The 23,645-nt window shown below is 39.6% G+C and overlaps 1 protein-coding gene across 1 annotated transcript in view; it reads left to right on the top strand.

The window, feature by feature from the left end:
- The window catches only part of LOC139724420 (WD repeat-containing protein 35-like), a 54,240-nt gene that overhangs the window by 16,024 nt on the left and 14,571 nt on the right, over positions 1-23,645 (top strand). Inside the window, exons 12-18 of the mRNA XM_071635565.1 lie at positions 1,091-1,151; positions 2,610-2,824; positions 3,903-4,066; positions 19,637-19,847; positions 20,920-21,048; positions 21,560-21,648; positions 23,089-23,292. Of these exons, the coding sequence (XP_071491666.1) occupies positions 1,091-1,151; positions 2,610-2,824; positions 3,903-4,066; positions 19,637-19,847; positions 20,920-21,048; positions 21,560-21,648; positions 23,089-23,292 (1,073 nt within the window). The remainder of the gene's footprint in view (positions 1-1,090; positions 1,152-2,609; positions 2,825-3,902; positions 4,067-19,636; positions 19,848-20,919; positions 21,049-21,559; positions 21,649-23,088; positions 23,293-23,645) is intronic.

Here is a 23,645-nt window from a genome sequence, read left to right as displayed (position 1 = left end):
AGGCAATATTTTCTGCTTGTTTCAAATTTTGCAATTATCAGTCAACTCACAAAATTCATGAAATGGTATGTGATGTATACATTATGCAGTGCATTGTGGTTAAGGGGGAAATGGTTACCTATATGGCAATTGTCATGCTAATCTTGTTGCATGAACAAGACATCAGCAATCCCCTTGTCTCACATAGTTTTGGGTTGCAAAGAATGTGTGACCTTGTAATTAGCAATGATAGCCTTGTCTTTTGCAGACACACTTGATCACTCCACATTACAATTTGTGCTGAATTAACTTTGTCATTGATAATTAGCAGAACTTACTTTCAGTTAACTTGTAACATTTGAAAATATCAGTTCAAAAGTTATGGACTGTTTAAAGGACTAAGTTTATCAGGGAACAATTTAGACTTTGTGCAAAATTTCTCTGTCTTCCTTTTCGCCATGCACGTGTGCAGAGTTGTGAATCAAACTAATCATATATATACCTGGTGTAAGTATTTGCAGAGTGAATGCATAGATAGTGTTTTACATCAGAATGTTTCTTTTCTCTCTTTTGGCTGTATGCTGCTATGTTTGTGCAATTCCTTACTGCAATAACCAAGCCTGATAGCAGATAGCATTGAATATATTTTCCTGAGAAGTGATGCATTTGAGTGCCTCAGTGTCCTTCATATTTTTCAGTAAAGATGAAAGAAAGAATTATTAGCTTTAACCTACATATCTATAGAAGTATGTGTTTTGTGAAAACACCAACGTGACATGTTCAAGGTTATGTTGACATGCTGGATACCAATTTTTTATCGCACAAAATTCTTACAGTACATTAAAAAAAAAAAACCCCATATAGTACAATGGACTTTATGTAATTATTTTATTCTGTGTCATACATGCATCATTTCTTGTCAGTGGGCATATCAAAGTTTGCAGTGTTGCACAAATAATCATGCAAGGTACTCTCAGTGTGACTTTAACCATTATCAATTGTTTGATATAACAAATAAACAAGTTCCATTACCTTGGAAACACGATATGTTGTATTACCTCACTCAACATACTAAGAATATTAAGTAATGATGTATTATGTTCTATTCCAGTTTGTCCTCGTTCTGTGCAACTCGATTGGAACACCCTTGGAATCAAAATACATTGAGATTGGTGAGTGCCGAGCAGTATCTTTCTCTCTCTTTCTTTCCCTCTTGCTACAATAACCAAGATACTGTAGTCCTGAAACTATCATGTCATGAAGCATTTTGCTACTTCTCATATTTCTAAAGTTTCCCTTATATCCAATACCATGCTGACATCTGCTGGTGTTAATAGGTTTAGAAATTATCACAAATTCTGGAAATGTTTGATCAAATCATGCATCACAAATTTTTAATTATTTCATTTTTCATTGTTTCCCCTCTGTACCCACTATGCCCCACCCCTAAAAAACAATTTTCTCACTTTTCGAAATGTAATTACCAGTAAAGGCGGGTCAAATAGCATCAAAATGCGTATTACTATGCACCTTACCTTGACTAATGCACAAACTCACAATAGCAAGATAGGTGTCATTCAACAACATCTTAGAACCTTTCAGTTTATGATAGTAATTGCTACATGGAAAATATTGAAGGTTGAATCTATAGCAAGAAAAAGTGTTCCATTTGTATTGCATAAGACCTGTCTTGCTGGAATGTGGTTGGTGCACCTGATTATGCCAAGGGACCACGTTGTTATCAATATTGGCAGTTTCATCTTTTAACCCTTACTGTGACTAATTTAACTGTCAAAGAATACAAGTTAATCCCCCTGTTAAGACCTATTATGTCACCTTGGCCTTCCTGTTAAGACTATTAAAGTCACATCGCTACCCCTGAATGGGCATGCTGCCTGTACAACTACCTGGTAGTGGGCATGCTGCCTGTACATCTAGGAAGTTTTAGAGGGATTATTGGGTGCTGATAAAGAAGTTTGCAAGTTAAGCTATAAAGTGTCCGGGCACATACATGTAGATGGAAAACAAAGAGTTGTATGAGCAAAGTTTATTAATGTTTGGGAGAATTCTTTCTGTGAGATTTGTTGTGTAGACTCATGAATCAGTGCCCAACAAAACACCCCCAACACCCCCCCCCCCCCCCCCCCCCCCCCCGAAATAAAAGGAAAAAATTTGTCCAAGTGAATACTTATAAAAAGTTATACACATACACTGAAGAGGTATTAGTCAATATTTGTAAAGAGGAATATTAAGACTCTTCCGCTGTGGTTCCAGGGGTGGCTCATGTAGACCCCCCGATGTGGAGTTAACCCTGGCATTATCTTCTTTCAAATGCATTCTGATTTAAGATTTAGTAGGAATAGTCTTTAGGGGAGAGGAATGCAGACTTAGTCAAGAGGTACATGGGGTCTTGGGACAGGTGTACTAATAGTCTCTCTATCCAGTTGTACAGATGAAATGTACTGATGAAGAATGACAAATATTTGTAGGATACTCGAAGATGTAGATACAGTGTAGTCATAGCCATACCAGCAAGGAGCACTGCAGTGACGTATCAAGATCATATCTATCTTGGAGCTCAGCGAGTGTCAAGTCATGTTGGGCTCTCTTGATTTGTTTGTTCTTTGTAGAACCACAATGCATTGCCATCACCAAGACCCATGTCATTGCCGCATCGAAGGAGGCCCTCTACATTTGGCAGTTCAAGACACCGAAGAAGATCTCTGCGATGGAAGTCAACACGGCGGTTGGGCGTAAGAAGGACAGCAGGGAGAGGGTGTACCACATTGATGACACTCCCTCCGGGGCAGGGGAGGGGATGCTAGACTTCAGCAAGGCCTTTGCTGTGAGTATGGTCTGTCTTTCTTATCATACACACATAGACACACCCATAAATCTCAGCAAGACACACTCTGACACAGCATATACACACAGAGACACGTGCACAGACACACATACACACACTTGAATGTCTACTAGTTGGGTGGTCTTAAAGGGAAAATCCATCTTGATATTATGTTGCTTTGTATCTTATTCTTATTCTTCTCGAGTCAACACGCAGAATGGAATGTTCGATTCTTCCAATCTAATGTTGGATGCACTTCAATCCCTGGCACAAGGTGCCAGATCTTCTTGTGTGCAAGGCTCTGTTAAAAAGAACAGCAGGATCATAGAAGTACATCTGTGAAAATGTGGGGGGAAAAAAAGACATTAAAAAGTTATGAATTGTAATAGTTTAAGGAGTAAGACAAATTGGCAACTCTGTGAGATCCAAGTGTTGAGCAGCTCACCATTTGTTTTGTACACACAATTTCATCCTAATTTTCACATTTCTCAAATATTTCAACACAGATAGGATGTATCATCTGTGGAGGACACACACAAAAGGTCTGAAGAAAATTCTTCTTAGGAGAAACATGTAAATAGGTGAATTTTTGTTTACAAGCTGAATGGAGAGCTGCTCGACACCTAGATCACATGGAGTTGCCAATTTGTCTTGCTAATTACATTATCAAATTTCATTTGGGGGGGGGGGGGGGGGTAATAGGACAATTCCCCCTAGACAATAACCCCAGACATGTCCCCTGACCCTAACCCTAATCCTGAACCTATTTCTGACCCTATCCCAAATTCTAACCCTTACCCTCACCCTTACCCTAATCTTTACTCTAACCCTATCACTAACCAGTATTTAGCTGGGGGAGGGATAGTTGTCCTCGGGTGTAATTCTCCTGATACCCTAATTTAGATGTCCGATTTTTCCCTCAAATTTTCACAGAGCTCCTCTGAATTTTCTGTTTTCATACAACATAGCACACGTAATGATGGAATTTCCCTTCGAGGGCAATGCCACTCTTTGTTCAAGAAGACTGTGATAAACAGATTGATTGAACTTCGCATTTTCTCCCTTCTTGGCCACACAGCCCACTCGTGACCCAATCTGCTGCGTCTGTGCGTCCGACAAAGTCCTTATTGTTGGTAGGGAGTCGGGCACCTTACACCGCTACTCGCTACCCCATGTGGCTCTGGTCAACAAGCATGTGGTGAACTGCAGACCACATGCCCTGTCTCTCAACTGTACATCCAGGTAAAACTACCTCTCCTGGGAGTGGATTTGACTCTGAGATTCAGTTAGCTGCTCACACCATCACTTTGAAATCTGTTACGGACAGAGTTCTTGAATACATCAAGCATGTTGTTAATGTTTCTGCAGTACGATGATTAATAGAGGTATTACATCTTCTGCTTGCCTGACCATCAGTATTCAAATTTTTGTGTCAGGAAGAAATGTATCATAATGAGATACAGTGCCGACCGCGGGAAACGTCACGCTTTTCCGAGATCTGGACGAGGCCACTGACGCGTATCCCCGCGGGTACCCGCGGGTATACGCGTTCAGTGGACGAGTCCATCCGCCCGCACGGATAATCCATCCTCGGGAATTTGCGTCTCGATTGACGCGGGTTGGACGAGGGTGGACGAGGGTGGACGAGGGTATTCAAGGGCACATTCCCGTTAAGCTTTATTTTGACCGCTCAATCAAAATACATTTCATGGAGTTCCGACTTTGCCCATTTTCATCAAATTCCGATTTCAGGGGCTTCTTTTCGATTTAATCACACTCTGATGTCCACTGCCTTGATTGTTCGCTACTTTCTAAAGAAGTACACCTGCGGAAGTTGTGCACATGCGTTCATCACTCAAGTATCAATAATTATTAGAACATATCGACATCGGTTACGATCATCTCGCTATTCACGACTTTTAACGACCTGCGCCACCAAAATTTCATTGCTGAAAATTCGGTGGCCCAATCGGGCTACAAAAAAAAGTCGGATGTTTGCCTTTACTTTTGAAAATGAACAGCGGTAACAGTCGGCTCCGTAAGACGCAAAAATGAATGTCGCATGTTTACTTTTGATTTTAGAAATGAATCACGGTGACATTTGACTCCGTATGATACTGGAATAAATACCGAATGTTTGCTTTGGCGTTCGGAAGTGAATGATAATATTCAACTCCGTAAGACGATAAGATAAATGCCGGATGTTTGCTCTTACGTTCGAAAGTAAATAGCAATAACATTCAGCTCCGGAAGATGCTTGAGTAGGCTATATGTCGAATGATCCCTTTGACGTTCGGAAATGAATAACAAAAATATTCAACTCCGTACGATGATAAAATAAAAGACGGATATTTGCTTTTACTTTCGAAAATAAATAGCAATAACATTCGGCTTCGGAAAATGCTAACATAAATGTCAGATGATTGCTTTTACGTTCGGAAGTGAATAGCAGTAATATTCTGCTCCATACGATGCTAAAATAACTGTTGGATGTTTGCTTTTAGATTTCGAAATGAATAACAGTAACATTCAGGTGCGTTCGGTGGTAAAATTAATGTTCAATGATTGCTTTGATGTTCGGAAATGAATAACAATGACATTCAACTCCGTATATACGTTTATAAAATATACAATGTATATCTGATGTTTGCTTTTACGTTCGGAAGTAAATAGCAATAACATTCAGCTCCCGAAGATGCTAAAGTAAATGTCGAATGATCCCTTTGACGTTCGGAAATAAATAACAAAAATATTCAACTTCTTACGATAATAAAATGAATGACGGATGATTGCCTGTACTTTCGAAAGTAAATAGCAATAGCATTCGGCTCCGGAAGATGACAAAATAGATGTCAGATGATTGCTTTTACGTTCGGAAGTGAATAGCAGTAATATTCTGCTCCATACGATGCTAAAATAACTGTCGGATGTTCGCTTTTAAATTTCGAAATGAATAACAGTAACATTCACCTGCGTTCGATGGTTCGGAAATGAACACAATAATATTCAACTCCGTGTATACGATGATAACATAAATGTCTGATGTTTGCCTTTATGTTCAAGAGTAAATGGCAATAACATTCAGCTCCGGAAGATGCTAAAATAAATGTCGAATGTTTGCTGTGACGTTCGGAAATTAATAACAAAAATATTCAACTCCGTATATACGATTTTGCGTTCGGAAGTGAATAGCAGTAATGTTCTGCTCCATACGATGCTAAAATAACTGTCGGATGTTCGCTTTTAAATTTCGAAATGAATAACAGTATACATTCAGCTGCGTTCGATGGTTCGGAAATGAACACAATGATATTCAACTCCGTGTATATGATAACATAAATGTCTGATGTTTGCTTTTATGTTCAAGAGTAAATAGCAATAACATTCAGCTCCGGAAGATGCTAAAATAAATAACGCATGTTTGTTGTGACGTTCGGAAATGAATAACCAAAATAACTCCGTATATACGATGATAAAATAAATGTCTGATATTCGGTTTTACGTTCGAAATATAACAATAACAATCAGCTCCCTTCGACTTTCGGAAATGAATGATAATAATATTCAACTCCGTACGATGTTTAAATAAATGTCGGATGCTTGCTTATAATTTATTATTTGCTATGTACTTTCGCAAATAAATAGCAATAACATTCGGCTCCGGAAGATGCCAAAATGATTAATGTCACATGATTGCTTTTACGTTTAGAAGTGAATAGCAGTTACATTCTGTTCCGTACTATGCTAAAATAAATGTGGGATATTTGCTACATGTGTATTACATTTCGAAATGAATAGTAACATTTGGCTGCGTTTGATGGTAAAAAACAAAACAAAAATAAAACAAAACACACACACACACACAAAACTGTCTGATGTCTGCCTTGACGTTCAAAATTCGGCCCCGTACGATATGATGAAATAATTGTCAGATGACTCATTTCACTTTCGCAAGTGGACAACAGTGACATTCGGCTCCGTACGATGATAAAATAGATGTCGGATGTTTGCTTTTATATTTGGAAATGACTAACTGTTAAATTCTGCTCCGTATACGACAGAGCTGCCAACCTTTCGAAGCACAAATTAGTACTCAGCAGCTCCAAAATTCGTATTTTCCACCAGAATTCGTATTTTTTTCAATCTCCCTCTTTTTGCTATGAGGCCTACAGGCTCTAAACATAACGTTATGACACATGCCGAAGCATCCAGCTGGTCACCAGCACGATAAAGATTCTAAACTACGCAATGTTCAGCGTTGATTGATTGCTTTCTCGCAATGTGTACAAGTGCAAGTTTGTACCTCCAAAATCTTTCTGGGCTGATTATGGAAGCTTCCATTTTCTAGCAGGGGACGGGGAATGCTTGATCTTCTCAAGAGAGCTTCTGTGTGAGCGGATGCAAAACTCTGTTCTGTGTTTCCAATTATGTACTATCAAAACATAATCATGCGTTGTTTTCAGGCTTTTTTCATTTTATTGGATTTTAAACATCAGTATTTTTCGAAGTATTCCAATTCCTTTTCCCCTGACTGGAATCGGAAAGTCTGCTATAACGATGATCGCAAAATGCCGCGCTGTGTGTGGAAGCGCCGATGTGGTGCAAACACGTGGCTTCATTTTCAAGTTTAAATGAATGCGCCATGTGCTCCTGCCTATAAGAGGTTACTGCAAGTTCGATGGATCGAATGCGCCATAGCTGAGCTGAGCTGAATGGCTTGTTTACGGTAAACATGCAATTTACGTTCGATATGAAGAAATCATTACGTCTTTCACGAGGGAAAAACACACAAAACAAACAAACAAACAAACAAAATACACCCACGAACGAATGTTGATAGCCAAAACTTTGAAAAGTAATAAGCAGTTTTGATGCGCGTGAACTGAAATTAATTGTCATTACACGTTGTATTTTGCTGTCTAACCAGGTGATGACTGCATCTCATTGGACCTTCTCGTAGTGAATTTGTCTGGGCATACGAGACCTTTCATGTATTTCTGTGATTGCATTTTTAATTGACTAAATAATCAATCCTTTTGTTATTGTTCAGGGAACATTAGATATTCGATCAAGTACACTATAATCGACTCTTCGATGTTCCCTACTATGCGCCAAAAGAAAGGCTATAGACATAGAACCATGATATCTTTGGAATTTTTCCTTTAATTCAACTAATGAGCTAGTTCTTCGATCGATATTTCCAGGATACTTACACGCTGTTTATTCCAATGCGCGCATTCTTTCGTCTGGCACGCACCTGGGTGTGGCACCTGCTTTTGTGGAAATTTCCACAAGGGAGAGGGGTGGGGTGTCAAGTTTCTTCGAGCCGAAGAGACTGCATACACAATCTCTTCGCTTTTATTTATTGTCATTCGTGTTTTCGCCTTATTCTTTGCTGATATTGAACATTTAGATTTAACTTTACGAAAGTTGCTATAGCACATGGTTCGTTTTGTTGTGAGGTGTACGTAATTTCTTTTTTTTTAAATCATTCTTGAGAGGGGAAAGAAGAGTAAGGGGGAAAGAAGACTAGAGGGAAAGGGAAATAAAACAAACGTCACGTACGCTGAGCATTCACAGGAAGCCGTCTTTTTACACCAGTCACCAGCATAGTTATCATCACTATCAGACATCACTCAAGATCATTTTAGCCTTTTCCTATGATCAACATTAAGAAACACGCATAATCCCTCGAGATAAATACCTAGGAAACTCAATAATAAATACAAAGTATCAACACCTCCCAACAACACAAACATTTAGAAAAGACAGCAAATAGCACATCGAAGCGACTGGGATCAAACTCCGTCGCTTCGATTGCAGCGAAGCGGAGAAATCGCCGTTACGAAAATAACAGTGCGAGACACTAAGAGAATTACGTTTAAATACTTCAAAGTATAAAGGGAACAGATAAAGTGATATAAAATGTAAGAAATCGTACTAAACGAGGTGTGAGAAACGACGGAAATAAAACGAAGTTTAGTAGTAAGCTTAGGCCCTAGCAAAAGTTTTGCAGCACCGAAAGCTACGCGAAAATAAACACACATATAAAACTCGGTATTGCGACGAGATCCTATGGGATCAAGTCAATAAACGATACAAAACAAAGGAAATTGATTCATTTTGATGGGAAAATAGTTTGTTATAAGTATTCTGTTATATGAGATCTCCTTTAATAGGCCTAGAAATAATCGAGTTTCCACGATACTCTGGAAAGAAAGTTCGAACGCTTTTCACCTGCACATATACTGCAGAGGGCAGTGCACATCAGTCATCAATACACGAACAGAAACTCACCTCTACAACTTCCTCGCAGAAAATGATGCAATAACAGACAACACTCTAAAAATCATTTCGTACTTGGGAGGCAAGGGACAAGAGGATGAAAAGAAGAGAAAAAGAAGCAGACATTGCACAACGGGACGCTTTCACCCCGCCTCATACGGTACTGTAGTGGCAGCTGGCTAATTGGGATACCACGGCGATCCATGTAAACATCCAGGGTCCGTAGGCGACAGGGATTCACGCGCGCGAAGTTCTGTTCGGTGTACACAGTACGCAAGCAGCGATATGCGTGTGCGCACATTTTTCTATTCAGCGCTTTCCACATACGGTGCGTACGCGTTGTATCGATATCCCAGCTGAATACAGATAACATGGCACATGCGACGTGCGTTTGCTATATTTTTACCCATTATTTTGCCCCACTGTGAATTCGTACTTTCTAAGGACGTTTTCATATTGTCGTATTCCCTTCGATTTTTCGTATACGAATTTTTCGGAACGGTTGGCAGCTCTGGTACAATGCTAACATAAATAACAGATTATTGCTTTCACATTTGAAAATGATTAATGGTATACATAGGCTCAGTATGATGCTTAAATAAATAGAGGATGTTTGCTTCACATTCGGAAATCAATAAGGGTAACATTCAGCTCCATAAGATGCTAAAATGAATGTCGGTTGTTTGCTTTTATACAGTGTATTTGAAAATGATTAACGGTAATATTCGGCTCCGTAAGGTTCTAACATACTATAGTAAATGTTGGATGATTGCTTTTACAATCAGAAATGAATAGCGGTAACTTTCGGCTCTTTACAATGCTAAAACAAACAATCTGGAAATGCTCCCACTTTCTCATCCCAAAAGTAAGCTATGACCACCTAATAGCATAGGCATCAACTTTTATAATTATCTATAAGCCTATTTGCTAAATCTTAGAATTCAGAATAATGGTGATTGAGATGATCTACTTTTGTATTCATTTATTTTAGACATGGGTACCTGTCACGTCAGTAATGCTTAATAATTGTTTTTAGTAGGACCGATTTAGTTTTTCCTATGTTTTTCTTGATTTTTTTGGCCACCAAAAAAAAAAAATAGAAATCAATGATTTTGGTGGTCAAAAATAAAAATTAGTTTGGAGCCCTGCGATATCATTGGGCTCATCATTACTTAATCTTTCCCATGATACGCTAATATTTATATCATCAATCTGCCGACGTCATCCGACAATTCATGATTCAAACCTTTTTTTTTTTCATCGTCCGTAACGCAACTTTGAACACAGACAGGGTATTCTTTCTCATTCTAGAGTAATGAAGGAGCGCACTTTCGGCTGTGATCTAAGTCCTATTATCATCATGAGTTCATGTCGCCGTTTAGTGATCTAAACTTCAGCTTTGCTGAACTGTTCAATGTCTTGAGCAGGAAGCGAAAACAATGGCTGGACTAAGGAACCTTCGTTTTTAAAAGGGGGAAATAAACAACACTGAAACCGAACAAGCCGGCCGAGCATTGTTTAGGTTAACCACGCGTGGTGATAATCGCGCCCATTGATCGCTCTGTCCAGCTGGCTTAACCCTATTCTAACTGGGAGGAGTTTTTACTGGGGGTGACCCCCCCCCCCCCCCCCCCTTCAGATCTCGGCCACCGATCGCGCGATCGCTGCGAAATTTTTCCTGAAGATAGAGCTGGATGTCAACTACAAGATTACATGGTCATACAATAGAAAAATATTGCCTTTCTATTTTTAATAAATTGATTATGCAAAGTTGTGCATGAAATCATATTTTCACCTATAACTCCATAAAAAAGACTGAAGTATTGCTAAATTTTTGTGTCAAAATTCCTCAAGACATATAAACCAATTTTCATTTAAAAATAAAGCACAGTCAAAACCAATTTCTTTTGTTTTTTATTGTTTTGTTAATTTCTTATGTATTTTATTGATTGTTCGACCTTGTGTTTTCTGTTGTTTTTCAAAATTTGTTGCAGGCACTTTTTCAGGCTTATCTACACTATATAGAATTGATTAATTTCAATGGTTCAAAGATGAAATACTATAATTTATATCAATTTAACCCCCAAAACACAATTTACATTCAATTTGCACACGATATCATGAATTTGAGCTGTTTTCCGGTTGACATGCATTTGCATAACATTACGTAACTTCAGAACGGTGTACTCAGACGTCGCAAATTTGGTCTCAAAATATGCGGAAGACTTCAATGAAAAAAGTAGTGAAACGACGCGGCAAAATCTTTGCGCGTTGCAGAATCGTGACGCGAAACGTGGGGGGGGGGTCAATTTGACCCATTTGACCCCCCCCCCCTACCCAGTTAGAATAGGGTTAAGAGTATGCATATTGACCAAAAATAGTCAGAGGGATGCTAATTTACTCTTACAAGCTATCGCTACTATTTAAGTTGAAAACTGGAACTTTCTGAAAGGTTAAAGATGATCGTAAAATCAGTTCTGGCTACAGGATTTTATAATAATTATAATAGCATACAACATGTACCAAGTTTTCATCGTTTACCTGTCTTATCACTCCAAAGCAGTTCAGCTTAACTGTTGGCTTATAGAAGTGATCATCAATCGGTAAGGATTAGTCAGATGAATTCATGAATTCACTTTATGCATCACGGCTAATCGAACTATTCAACATCGTTGAAGTAACCATACTTTTTTATTTTCATAGTTCAAACTATTTCTTAACATTGATGCAAAACGAAAGTACTCTACACGTTTTTCAAAATGCTCAGATGTAATGAGTCAATTCCACAAAGATTGCATTACAGCAACCTTTACTGACCTAAACAAGTTTTCTATAGAGCTATCAGTTCTATTATAATGGCATTCTGATAACTTCGACTGCGTTTTGAACTCGTACCGAGCACAGCATTCAAAACAACGGGTTCCTCAGGTCCTCTTTAGGTACTGGTATACTTGCTAAAAGCATTCTCTTTAGCTTCCATTGACAACAACATGCCATGGGAGGAGATGGAAGCGATCAACTTTCTCGGTAAATGAGGCTTTTCGTATATAGCACACATTGCGTGCCTCTTTCTTTTTTTCTGTTTCTGTTGTTTCAAACTACACTGCAGCCGACACACAACACAAACACACCAAAGTTTACATTCAGGCAACCGTATTTTGGTATTGGTTAGAATCGAATTATATCTGTCTTGTGATTGGCTAATTATCTGTAGCAAAACAAAACAAAACAAAACAAAAACAAAACAAACAAACACAAAAATGCTGAAACTGCTTATCGAATATCAGTGGCGTGCCAAAGGAGTAAAATGGAGTCTATACTCTAAAGGGGCCTGAGCTTTTGATTCCAGAAGAATCTTCCGTCAGAGGCAAAATGATAATCAGGCAGGGAAAGCAATCACATTATAAAGAAGTTCACACAACACGAACAGTCAGGGACAGGCTAGGGACACGGAACAAAGAAAACAAAAGGAGAGGATGGGAGGTCATGGGCAAGGAGGCCAACAGGTGAAGGGAGGGGGATTAAAGCAGGAGGGTGGATAGACAAAAGGCATAGGAGGGTCAGTGATAATCCTGAGTGCCATGGGGGTGCATCCATTTAAGAATGAATTTTCTCACACACCCAAGCTGTCGCCATTTATGTGTGTGCGATGAAGCGTTAACGCCGTCGCTAAGCAGGACTGTTGCATCATTGGGGGGGGGGGGGGGGGGGGAGGGAACGGGTTGTGAGCTTGAACATAACCTGAACTTTAAGGGCGATTTTCTTTTTTTTTCTTTTATGACTTCTAGGGATGCGGAAAGGGGTTGTTTTATATATTATTGTAAAGATAAAACTATACAATGTATGTAGAATTCAAGTTATACATGTGTAGACATGCCTAAAATTTCGTTTACTGCGACATACGCATTTCGACCGAGCGCATCACGACCTGTATGGACTACGCACATGTATTCTTTTATCTTGCGCTCTGCTTTTGTGGGAATTTCTTCAAGCATAGGTGTCAGGTTTTCCTACGTTACGTCTGCGGTCATTAATTCCATATTTGTTAGTTTGTCTGCGTTCTTATTCTGTGTTTTATGCATTTTACTTGAACTTAAAGGTCTAGACATTTCGTTTGCTAAATGCACGCGAGTCACGTTGCATTGTATGATGTATTTTGTTTCGTTGACCATTCATGAGAAGCGTTTCTTTGAGCAAACTCTCTTTTCACACCAAAATCACTTATAGAAGGTAGTCATTCACATTGGTTATCAAAATAATAATTCCGTCATTTTCCTTTCGTTCAGAAACAGGAATCAGAATTCTCAACACGTCATCCACATTGGTTATCAAAACAATTCCGTCATTTCCTTTCGTTCAGAAACAAAAATCTGTTATTCTCAACACGTTATTACAAAAATTACATCTCACAGCGATAATAGGGCCTACTAGAACCAACTCATCGCAGCAAAATGACACATTACGGTTACGAGGACATACACAATGCTTGAACAAATTACTTTGCTTCAAAATGTAGAAACAGATGAAGTGACATAACAAGAGAAAGGGCGCACCGAAAGAGGTACACTGTATCAAGATCAACTAAGATAAACTCTAACAAAAAAGAAGAAGGAGGAGGAGGAAACTATTCCCCCCCCCCCACACACACACACGCACACACATACACACAAACGAGTAGATACACAAAGGTCATATGTTTACCTTTGGGAGCAGTGATTTAAAAGATGTTTTAGATATCACATGTGATGCATAATAGGTCCGTTGTGCAAAGCATCCTACATAATTTTTTGTAATAAAGCCTAGAATATAAGGAGATATCAGTATTTCTCTTATAGATTGTAAAGAACCTTCGGAATTAGGACCTTTGTTTCATTTTCGGATTAACGAACCTTCGGCATAACGAACCTTATTTCATTTTTTGATAAATGAACCTTTGGAATAACAAGTTACAAACCTCATATTTTCGGATTAACGAACCTTCGGAATAGCAAACTGTAACCGTTCACATAGTGTACTGTATTTTCGATCATATGGATTCAATTTTTTTTTTCCAGCGGTTGTTTCTATCCTATAACTCACATTTCAGAACTATGGGGGTTTTGTTTCATGTACGTGGTGAATTAATACGCCTTTAACGCAAGAGCAAAAACATGGGAAAGTTTGAATGCTTTTCACGTGCACATCGTCACATAAAGAGAATCAGGTGCTGACGGACCATAGAAGTGTCTCAAAATCAATACTGCCATGCAGCTTGCACCAAAATCACAATTCTGATAGGTATTATCCCGTAACAGGGGCGGATCCAGGAATTCCGTAAAGTGGGGGGCGCGTTTACAAAATTAAAGGGGGGGCGCACGCACCCCTCCTCCATTTTTTTTTTTTTTACATTTCTTTTGTTTCAACAACAACAAAAATAAAAAATAAAGGGGGGGGGGGGGGCGGGCGCCGGTTGCGGTCCTCCCTGGATCCGCCCCTGCGTAACCAAGTAAGTTTGAGAGAGAAAAGTTTGAGCCAAAAACACAGCGTTGACAAGTACTACCACAAATTGCATTTTAAATATGGTATATAGTACACAGTACGAGAAAGTATACAGCACGAGATCTCTAGTTTGATTTTCATTTCGCTTCGAATAGTAGACGAGCAGTGACAATCCGTCAAAGTGCAAACTACAGCTAGGGCCTAGCGGCACAGTTTACAGGTCTACCTTCTGTTCACTGCATGGTACACATAAACAAGAACAAAAGCGTTTTCTTCTTTTGCATGTTAGCATGGGGACGATAGTGAATTAAGTTCACCAAGATTCAATGTTTGTAAACAAGAAAGCAGCGCGTAGCAAAGACCTCAGATCGTTGTTATAGAACACGTGCATCTATTGTGGTAGCATTTTAATCAACGCACTAACACCATCTGAACATACTGAACGATCATGCCACACAATCACTGTGAAGGGGAAATGTTCAGCAACAACAAGAGCACGAGTATGTAGCCTACCATATACTGTACGCGCATTCATTCCGTGAGTGCCAAATACAAGCTAGAAACACACGCAATAAAGAAACATTGCAAGTTCATGAACTGAGGGACCTTTTTTTTTGTCTTATATCTTAACAAGATAAAGACGTTGTGATTTCGGGTGCTGTTCGTTATTCCGAAGGTTCGTTATTCCGAAGGTTCGTTTATCCGAAACACATAAATTCCCTAAACCATAGAGGTTCGTTAATCCGAAAACGAAAAAAGGTTCGTTAAATCGAACATTTGCGGCGTTATTTCGAAGGTTCGTTAATCCAAAAATGACATAGGGTTCGTCATTCCGAAGGTTCGTTAATCCGAAAATGAAATAGGGTTCGTTATCTCGAAGGTTCGTTGATCCGAAATGATATAGGATCCGAAATGATATAGGGTCCGTAACGAACCTTCGAAGTAAGTCGAGCTTTGTTTCATTTTCGGATTAACGAACCTTCGGAATAACGAACCTTATTTCATTTTCGGATTAACAAACCTTCGGACTAAAGAACCTTACTAACGAACCTTCGGAATAACGAGCTGTAACCGTGATTTCATATCCAATTTGTTTAATTGGACCTTTTAAAAGCTATGATTGTATCGAATCATTGAAATGAAATTTAACGGCCTTCTGTCCGCCGTATCAAAAGTGTGATGATAAAGGGGATGTGCGCATTGTCATTCGAAATACATGTAACTACATGTAACTCTACATTTAAGTAATTAGTCTGATTATTATATAGCAACTGATTTTGGGATTGATAGTCACTACTGACAGTTTTTATTCTCGTAAACGGCACCTGTCAATCTCACAGGCGTCAAGTCGAAGCACTCACACGTCATGAATTGACCATAACGTAAAAACGACAGAACTCTACACACACGAGTTCTGTGATAAAAACACGCTGGGCACACAAGATGAGTATGTTGGAACCACATGGCGCACTCACTGCTGGCAGGGCAAGCACGTGCTTTGCTCATCGAACTGATCGTTTTTATAGCGATCATAATATCGCTGCACAGCAGAGATTCGTATTCCAGTGCACAGTAGGCCTACTCTCTCTCTCTCTCTCTCTCTTTTCTCTAAAAAAAAAAATGAAAACATTCACACTTGAAGGGGTGGATACATTTAAAACGGAGTCAATTTAGAGTGAAATTGGAGTGAATTTTGAGTGAAAATGTATTTTCACTCGGAGTGACCTCCGGGATCACTCGAAGATTTTGGAGTGCTATTGATGTAGCGCGATTCCGCTGCTTAAATGCATTCAGTTTTGCTCATAATCATTAATTTCATCCTTCTTTTTTTTTCTTGGAAAACAAGCACTCCTTAAAGAGGGAAAACCCCGATTGGACAAATTGCGACGTAAACATGCATTGACATAGTTATGTGATACGTATAAACAATTTATCATGAAAGGAGAGAAGGGTACCTACAGTACATGTATCCAAGATAAACATTATGCATGCACGTGTAGTACCACTTCTCGGGGACTCGAGTGAAGTTAAACGCAGCTTTGTTGATTACATAATGCCACTCTGGTGGTTTCGCCATACCCTTCTCTCTCTCCTACGTTTTCTTTGTTTTCTCCCTCTCTTTGTCTTTTTTTTCCCCTACAAATCGTGTACTTTAAGAATAGACAGACGGTGTTAAACTTCAACTCAAGTGGCTTCTTAAGATCTGCGCCTCTTTCATCCATCTTAGGGACCGTGACACTATTGTGAATGACACAATTAAAAGCATCACACAAGGACTTTCACGCCTCGTTAGACCTTTAAGACTCAGATCTTTTTCTTTCTTTTTATGTGTGTGTGTGTAGACGTGGACGCCATTGGGAAATATCAAGCTCGAGACAATAAGTGGCCACTTACAATATAATGACCGACCGATGTTGAAGGTAGATTAAATCAGTAACTAAGTCAGAAATTGGGGAACCAGTAAATAAATAGGCAGCGATCGACACTTCGACGGTTTGCCAATCTAATGTGCAGCGATCGACGTCGAAAGTGTCAATCAAATACGTTATTTACGTTCGACGTCGAAGGTTGATAAAATCAGTAAGCAGCGATCGATGTCGAAGGTTGATAATCGGATGGGTGCTGTTCGTAATATTCCGAAGGTTCGTAATTCCGAAGGGTCGTTAAATTCGAAACACACAAATTCCCTAAACCTACAGGTTCGTTAATTCGAACGTTTGTGGCGTTATTCCGAAGGTTCGTTATTCTGAAGATTCATGAATCCGAAAATGAAATTAACGGAACAATATACCTTCTGAATAACGAATCTTCGGACTGGAGAGCCTTCGGAATAACGAACATCGGAATAATAGCTACCGATGTGTAAGGTTGATGAAATTATTAAATAGCGACCAATGTCCAAAGTTGATTAGGTCATACCGTCCGACGTTAGTGATCGAGAAAACTATAAAGTAGCGGCTGATGTCGAAAGTTGATAAAATAAGGACAATTAAATCAAATAGGTATAGCGTCCATAATGTCGAGATCAAATAAAATTGAGCAGCAACGAAGTGTCGAAGGTTTATGCAATCAACTTGGTATCGCACGACGTCGAATGTTAAGCAAAATTATCTGATTTATCCGACATTTGTTTTAGCATTGTAAAGAGGCTAAAGTTACCGTTATTCATTTCTGATCGCAAAAGCAATCATCCAACATTTACTAGTATTTTGACACCTTACGGAGCCGAATGTTACCGTTAATCATTTTCAAATGTTAAAGCAAACAACCGACATTCATTTTAGCATCTTACGGAGCTGAATGTTATCCTTTTTCATTTCCAAACGTGAAAGCAAACATCCGCTATTTATTTTAGCATCTATAACTTAGCCGATTGATACCGTTAATCAGTTCCAAATGTAAAAGCAACAATCTGTTATTTATTTTAGCATCGTTCGGAGCAGAACATTACCGTTATTCATTTCCAAATTTAAAAGCAAACATCCGACAATCATTTTAGCATCGTACGGAGCCGAATGTTACTGTTTTTTTTTCATTTTGAACGTCAAGGCAGACATCAGACATTTACTTTACCATCAAACGCAGCTGAATGTTACTGTTCTTCATTTCGAAATGTAATAGCAAATATCCGACATTTATTTTATTATATGGAGCAGACTGTTACTGCTATTCACCTCCAAACGTAAAAAGCAATCATCTGCCATTTTCTGGGCATCTTCCGGAGCCAAATGTTATTGCTATTTACTTTCGAAAGTAAAAGCAAACACCCGACATCTGTTTAATCATCATACGGAGTTGAATATTAGTGTTATTCATTTCCGAACATCAAAGGGATCATTCGACATTTATTTTAGCATCTTCCGGAGCTGAATGTTATTGTTATTTACTTTTGAACGTAAAAGCAAACATCCGGCATTTATTTTTATCATCGTACAGAGTTGAATATTATTGTTATTCATTTCCGAACGTCAAAGCAAAGATCCGACATTTATTTTAGCATCTTCCGGAGCTGAATGTTATTGTTATTTACTTTTGAACGTAAAAGCAAACATCCGGCATTTATTTTTATCATCGTACAGAGTTGAATATTATTGTTATTCATTTCCGAACGTCAAAGCAAAGATCCGACATTTATTTTAGCATCTTCCGGAGCTGAATGTTATTGTTATTTACTTTTGAACGTAAAAGCAAACATCCGGCATTTATTTTTATCATCGTACAGAGTTGAATATTATTGTTATTCATTTCCGAACGTCAAAGCAAAGATCCGACATTTATTTTAGCATCTTCCGGAGATGAATGTTATTGCTATTTACTTCCGAAAGTAAAAGCAAACATCCGACATTTATTTAATCATCGTACGGAGTATTATTGTTATTCATTTCCAAACGTCAAAGGGATCATTCGACATTTGCTTTAGCATATTCGGGAGCTGAATGTTATGGTTATTATTTTACTTTCGAACGTAAAAGCAAACATCCGGCAAATTACTGATACTTTTCAGAAGATTTTCGCGGATCGATTTCAGCTAATTTCCTTCATGTAGCCGATGGTTGACGGGAGAGTTTGATTTTCATATCATTAATTCCGCGCTGGAGCGCTCGGGCAAATGCGGGTGTTTAGACGAGCGTGAAAGTGCGGGCGACTTCCCTCGTCTGTACGCGTCCAAACGCCCGCGTATTACCTAGTACGCCCGGACGAAAGGGCTTCCCGCATTTGCCCTAGGGGTTTTCGTGACGTTTCCCGCGGTCGGCACTGTACCTTTAATAATTCAAGCATGATACAATCAGATTTTTAGTTGTGGTCCTGAAGGTCATGTCAGCATAAGGTCAAAGGTTCTTCAAGTGTGTGGAGAGAAGACAGAGTTGAGAAGACAAACACTAGTTTTAAAGGGAAAATCCCACTTTGTGTATTACAGAAGGGACTCGCATTACTTGCAAAGTGAGTTGACAGGGTCATGTGTTAGGAACAGGAGTAAAGAAACACTGACAAGTATGCATGTCACTTGTATTCTGCTACATTCCGCTTCACATCCCTCCATCTCCACAGCCGAGTGGCAATCATCGACATCTCGGGTATCCTGACCTTCTTTGACCTCGACACCAAGTGGGTCAACCCTGAGGGTCAGGAGGTCATCGGCCAGCCGCTGAAGTTTGAGCGCAAGGATGTGTGGGACATGAAGTGGGCGGAGGACAATGCGGAGCTCTTTGCTATGATGGAGAAAACCAGGATGTACATCTTTAGGAACCTGGATCCTGAGGTGAGTCTTTGCTGGGTCTTTCTTTCTCCTTCTTCTCTAACCTTGTTCGTTCCCCTCTTCCTCCTCTCTCACCTCTTCCTTTTCTTCCTTCTCCCTCATCCTACTTTCTTTCCCCCTTTTCTTTCTTTTTCCCCCTCCTCCATCACTCTTTTTCCTCCCTCTCCCATCCTCACCTTCCACTCCCTCATCTTCCTCCTCCCCTTCCCCTTTTCCCCTTCTATTCCTTCTCCTCCTCCTTTTCCTTCTTCCCCTTCTCTCCATCTTCCCTATTATTCCTCCCCCTTGCACTTCTTTGAAATTTTGTTTATAGCTGAACAGAAAGCCATATATACAAATAAAGATCATTTTGGGACCTGAAGTTTTACTTCATTATAGCAAAATTGCATCATAGCTATGTTTGTTGAACAACTTTCCATAATGGCTCTCAAATAGCCTTGGTTTGGTCCTTCAGAGGCCCATTATACCTTTGTGTACAGGGACTACCATATGTCTTCAATAATAATTGGATTCTTCTGAGTATGTGAAGAAAGGTATATTTTGGTCTGCTGACGACAGATAGAGATATATATACCATGTGTGGTGTTTTTCCCTCACTGAATTCACAAAGAAAATTACTTCCCCTTCTGCCATAAGAAAAGTAACAAAATTTGAACTTATTGATAGAAGTTCTTGAACTCAAAGTTTAGATGGGATATTTTAATGATCAGAATTGTCTGTGTCATGCCCAATGCCAGTAAATTTGGGTAATGTTTAGGGTGGGTTTTAAACAAATACTACTGTTCCTTGGTTCTTCTTGTGTTGGCATATTCATTGCTCATGTCTTTGTGAGTACAGACCAAGGTTATTCAAATTCATGAAATTCTTCCGTTGAGATGTTGTTTTTTTTTCATTGCAACTGATTGACAAATTACCCTACATCAACATGAATAAGCACTGAATTGATCATTGTTTTAGTAGTAGCCATGATAAAAATCATAGGCGTACGTACTGGAGCAGTTAGTTTTGTCAGTTTCCATGTGGTTATCCAGCTGGCTTCAAGTCCAAGTCATCTCTGTGTGTTTTTTCCTACCAGGAGCCCATTGTGAGTTCAGGTTATATCTGCCTGTTTGAGGATCTCCAGATCAAGAGTGTTCTCCTGGATGAAGTCATGAAGGACCCAGAGCATCCTGGCAAGGAGTGTATGGTGGATCTGGACATCAAGGTCAGTACTAACTCCATTTTAAACCACTCTGCCATGTCATGGACAGCAGAACATTATACAGATAATGACTTGTGGTTCTGGAGGAGGGAACAGACAGAGTGTTCCATCTAAAGGGCTAAAAATCCTATTGAGGGATATTTGAAGTTGCTGCTTCCATTTGCATCACATGTAATTGGTCACTTAGTTTTTAACATATGATTGTGTAGAGCGCAACCATTTGTTCTATTGATTTGCTCTACAAATTGTTCTAGCTGTTAGATACCATTTGTCATTTGTTTACATGCAAGATATTTTCCTATGGGAAAACATAACAGAGTGTCTTGGCCTTGGTAGACCATAGCAAATAGTGACATGATTTAATCCGTTGCAGATTGGTAATTGTCTAGCCCAAAAGGTAATGAGTCTTTAATGTATACACTGGCCATTTGCATTCTAAACTGAACAGGCTGCAAACGTCATTTCATAATTGTTGTCGTTTTCATTTGTTTTTGTTTTTGCTTTGTCTTTGCAGAGTCTTCGGGACACCAGAGACTTGCTGGAGAAGGTTGGCATTGAGGATGCCGCTCAATTTATTGAGGACAACCCACACCCAAGGCTATGGTTAGTGATAGAAGGGATTTGAGGTTTGTATGGGACTGTGCTTGGATTGTCCTTCAAGAATACGCAGTTGGCACAATAGAATGAAACAAAGAGAAGCTCATATGTTAAAGGTGTTTGATTTATGTCCCTCATGATTGAGAGCAAATGCAAAAGTACCCATGAGAGTAGCAGTACGTTTCCACTTTTCACCTATGCGTGACCCCTGTAAGTCATCTTAACAGCTGCATTAAAATCTTAGACTGTGGATGATTTTCCTGTGAAGTTTACTTTTGTACTCGGAATGTGCCCCCTCCCCCTCGAAGGTTCCCACTATAATTCTGCAACGTGAGAAGGCCTTGTCGCAAGGCTCCTTGACTTTATTTTTTTTGTTCAAGTCTCGTGCAACTTTTGACACCAAATTTGCAACATCTGTGCGTACCGTTATGAAGCCATGCCCATTTTTATACTGACATGTCATCCCAAAACTGGGGCAGAATCAGCCCCCTCTCCCCCTGGATTGATCATGGCCCCAAGAAAAGAAGAAGAAAAAAAAAAAAGCCTGGCCTGTTTAGGGTTAAACCAATTAACTTATTTAATAAATTGAGAGGTACATGAGGCAAATCTCTCGTTTGAAGAAGCTACACCTCTGTAGACAATGCCAGTGTATATCTTGGCAATCAAGGACTTAAAAACCAAAGATATAAAACACCTGTTTCTTGACCCTGGCCTAATCTAAGCATCAGTCACCGCCACGGGGGGGGGGGGGGGGGGGGGGGGGGGGGGGGGGGGGGGGGGGGTGGAGGGGGCGGGGCACCCGCGAGAGGAGGAGATTGTTTTGGTTTTGGCAAGGGCTATAGCTCCATGGTGCGTGTGTGTGTCGACAAACTTCTACAATGCTCTCCTTCTTATTTCTGTATTTTCGTTATTTATGGGTAAAATTTTTTTGTTCGAAATGCAAAACGGATGACTATAGAATTTCTCAATAGAATATAAAATCTAAAACTTTCGAAAGAATAGAGAAAATTGAGTGCACTTTGAATGGTCTGCCACAGACAGATATCCTTATCATGCTCTTACGTAATATGACAGCTGTTGCAGTCATTAAACCCTGGCTTGGCCTCCAGGTTTGCCACGCCTGAGTAGAAAGTTATTTTGCAGTGGGCAAATACATCTACTCCCACTTCTCAAACGAGGAATCGTTAGGGGTATAGCACCCCATCAGCTTCGTTTGGCGATGGGGTCTCGCCTCAAACGGGGTTTGATGGCATGGATATTCAAATCATCCATGCGAAAAAGAACTGAGAATGTAGTGCACAATACAAAGTTCATTCACTTCTATGCTTTGTTGTTTAACTGTTCATTCAGATATATGTATGCCTAGACTAATAACATCATGCTGTCACTACAGCCAATACAATGATACAAACTTCTTATTCCTATCTTTCTTACTGCCCCCAAAAGGCGTCTGTTGGCAGAGGCAGCCCTGGAGAACCTGGACCTGAAGATGGCTGAGCAGGCGTTTGTGCGTTGCCGTGACTTCCAGGGCATCGAGTTTGTCAAGCGCCTGGGCAACCTGCAGAGTGAAAACATGCGTATCGCCGAGGTGGCAGCTTACTTCAAGAGGTTTGAGGAGGCAGAAAGCATGTACAGGGACATGGACAGAAGGTGAGTGAATCCTTCCTCATGATATCATGTCATTGGCCCACAGTCACCAGGGCCATATTTCATATGCTGTATATGTTGTTACTTTCGCGAGGGTTTAATTTTCGCAAATTTTGTGTGTTACTGTTGGACCGCGAATTTAACAACACGCGAAAATGTCGCCATCTGCTAGGCTAATAATGCCTTTATGATAGCCTCGGTGTCAAATCACGAAAATAACATCTCGCGAAAATGTCTGTGACCTCCTCATTCGCAAAAATACGTGTACGCGAAAATAACAGCTTATGCAGTAAAGCTTTCATCAAACATAAGTCCAAAAATCAAACACGAGTCAGGTACGTATCAGCCAATCAGAT

Source organism: Diadema antillarum, unplaced genomic scaffold (assembly GCF_040938485.1).
Source record: "Diadema antillarum isolate AM-2024a unplaced genomic scaffold, OU_Dant_1.0 scf00000213, whole genome shotgun sequence".
Classification (NCBI taxonomy): domain Eukaryota; kingdom Metazoa; phylum Echinodermata; class Echinoidea; order Diadematoida; family Diadematidae; genus Diadema; species Diadema antillarum.
Note: the sequence above shows the minus strand (reverse complement) of the source record. Positions and strands in the feature narration are given on the sequence as shown.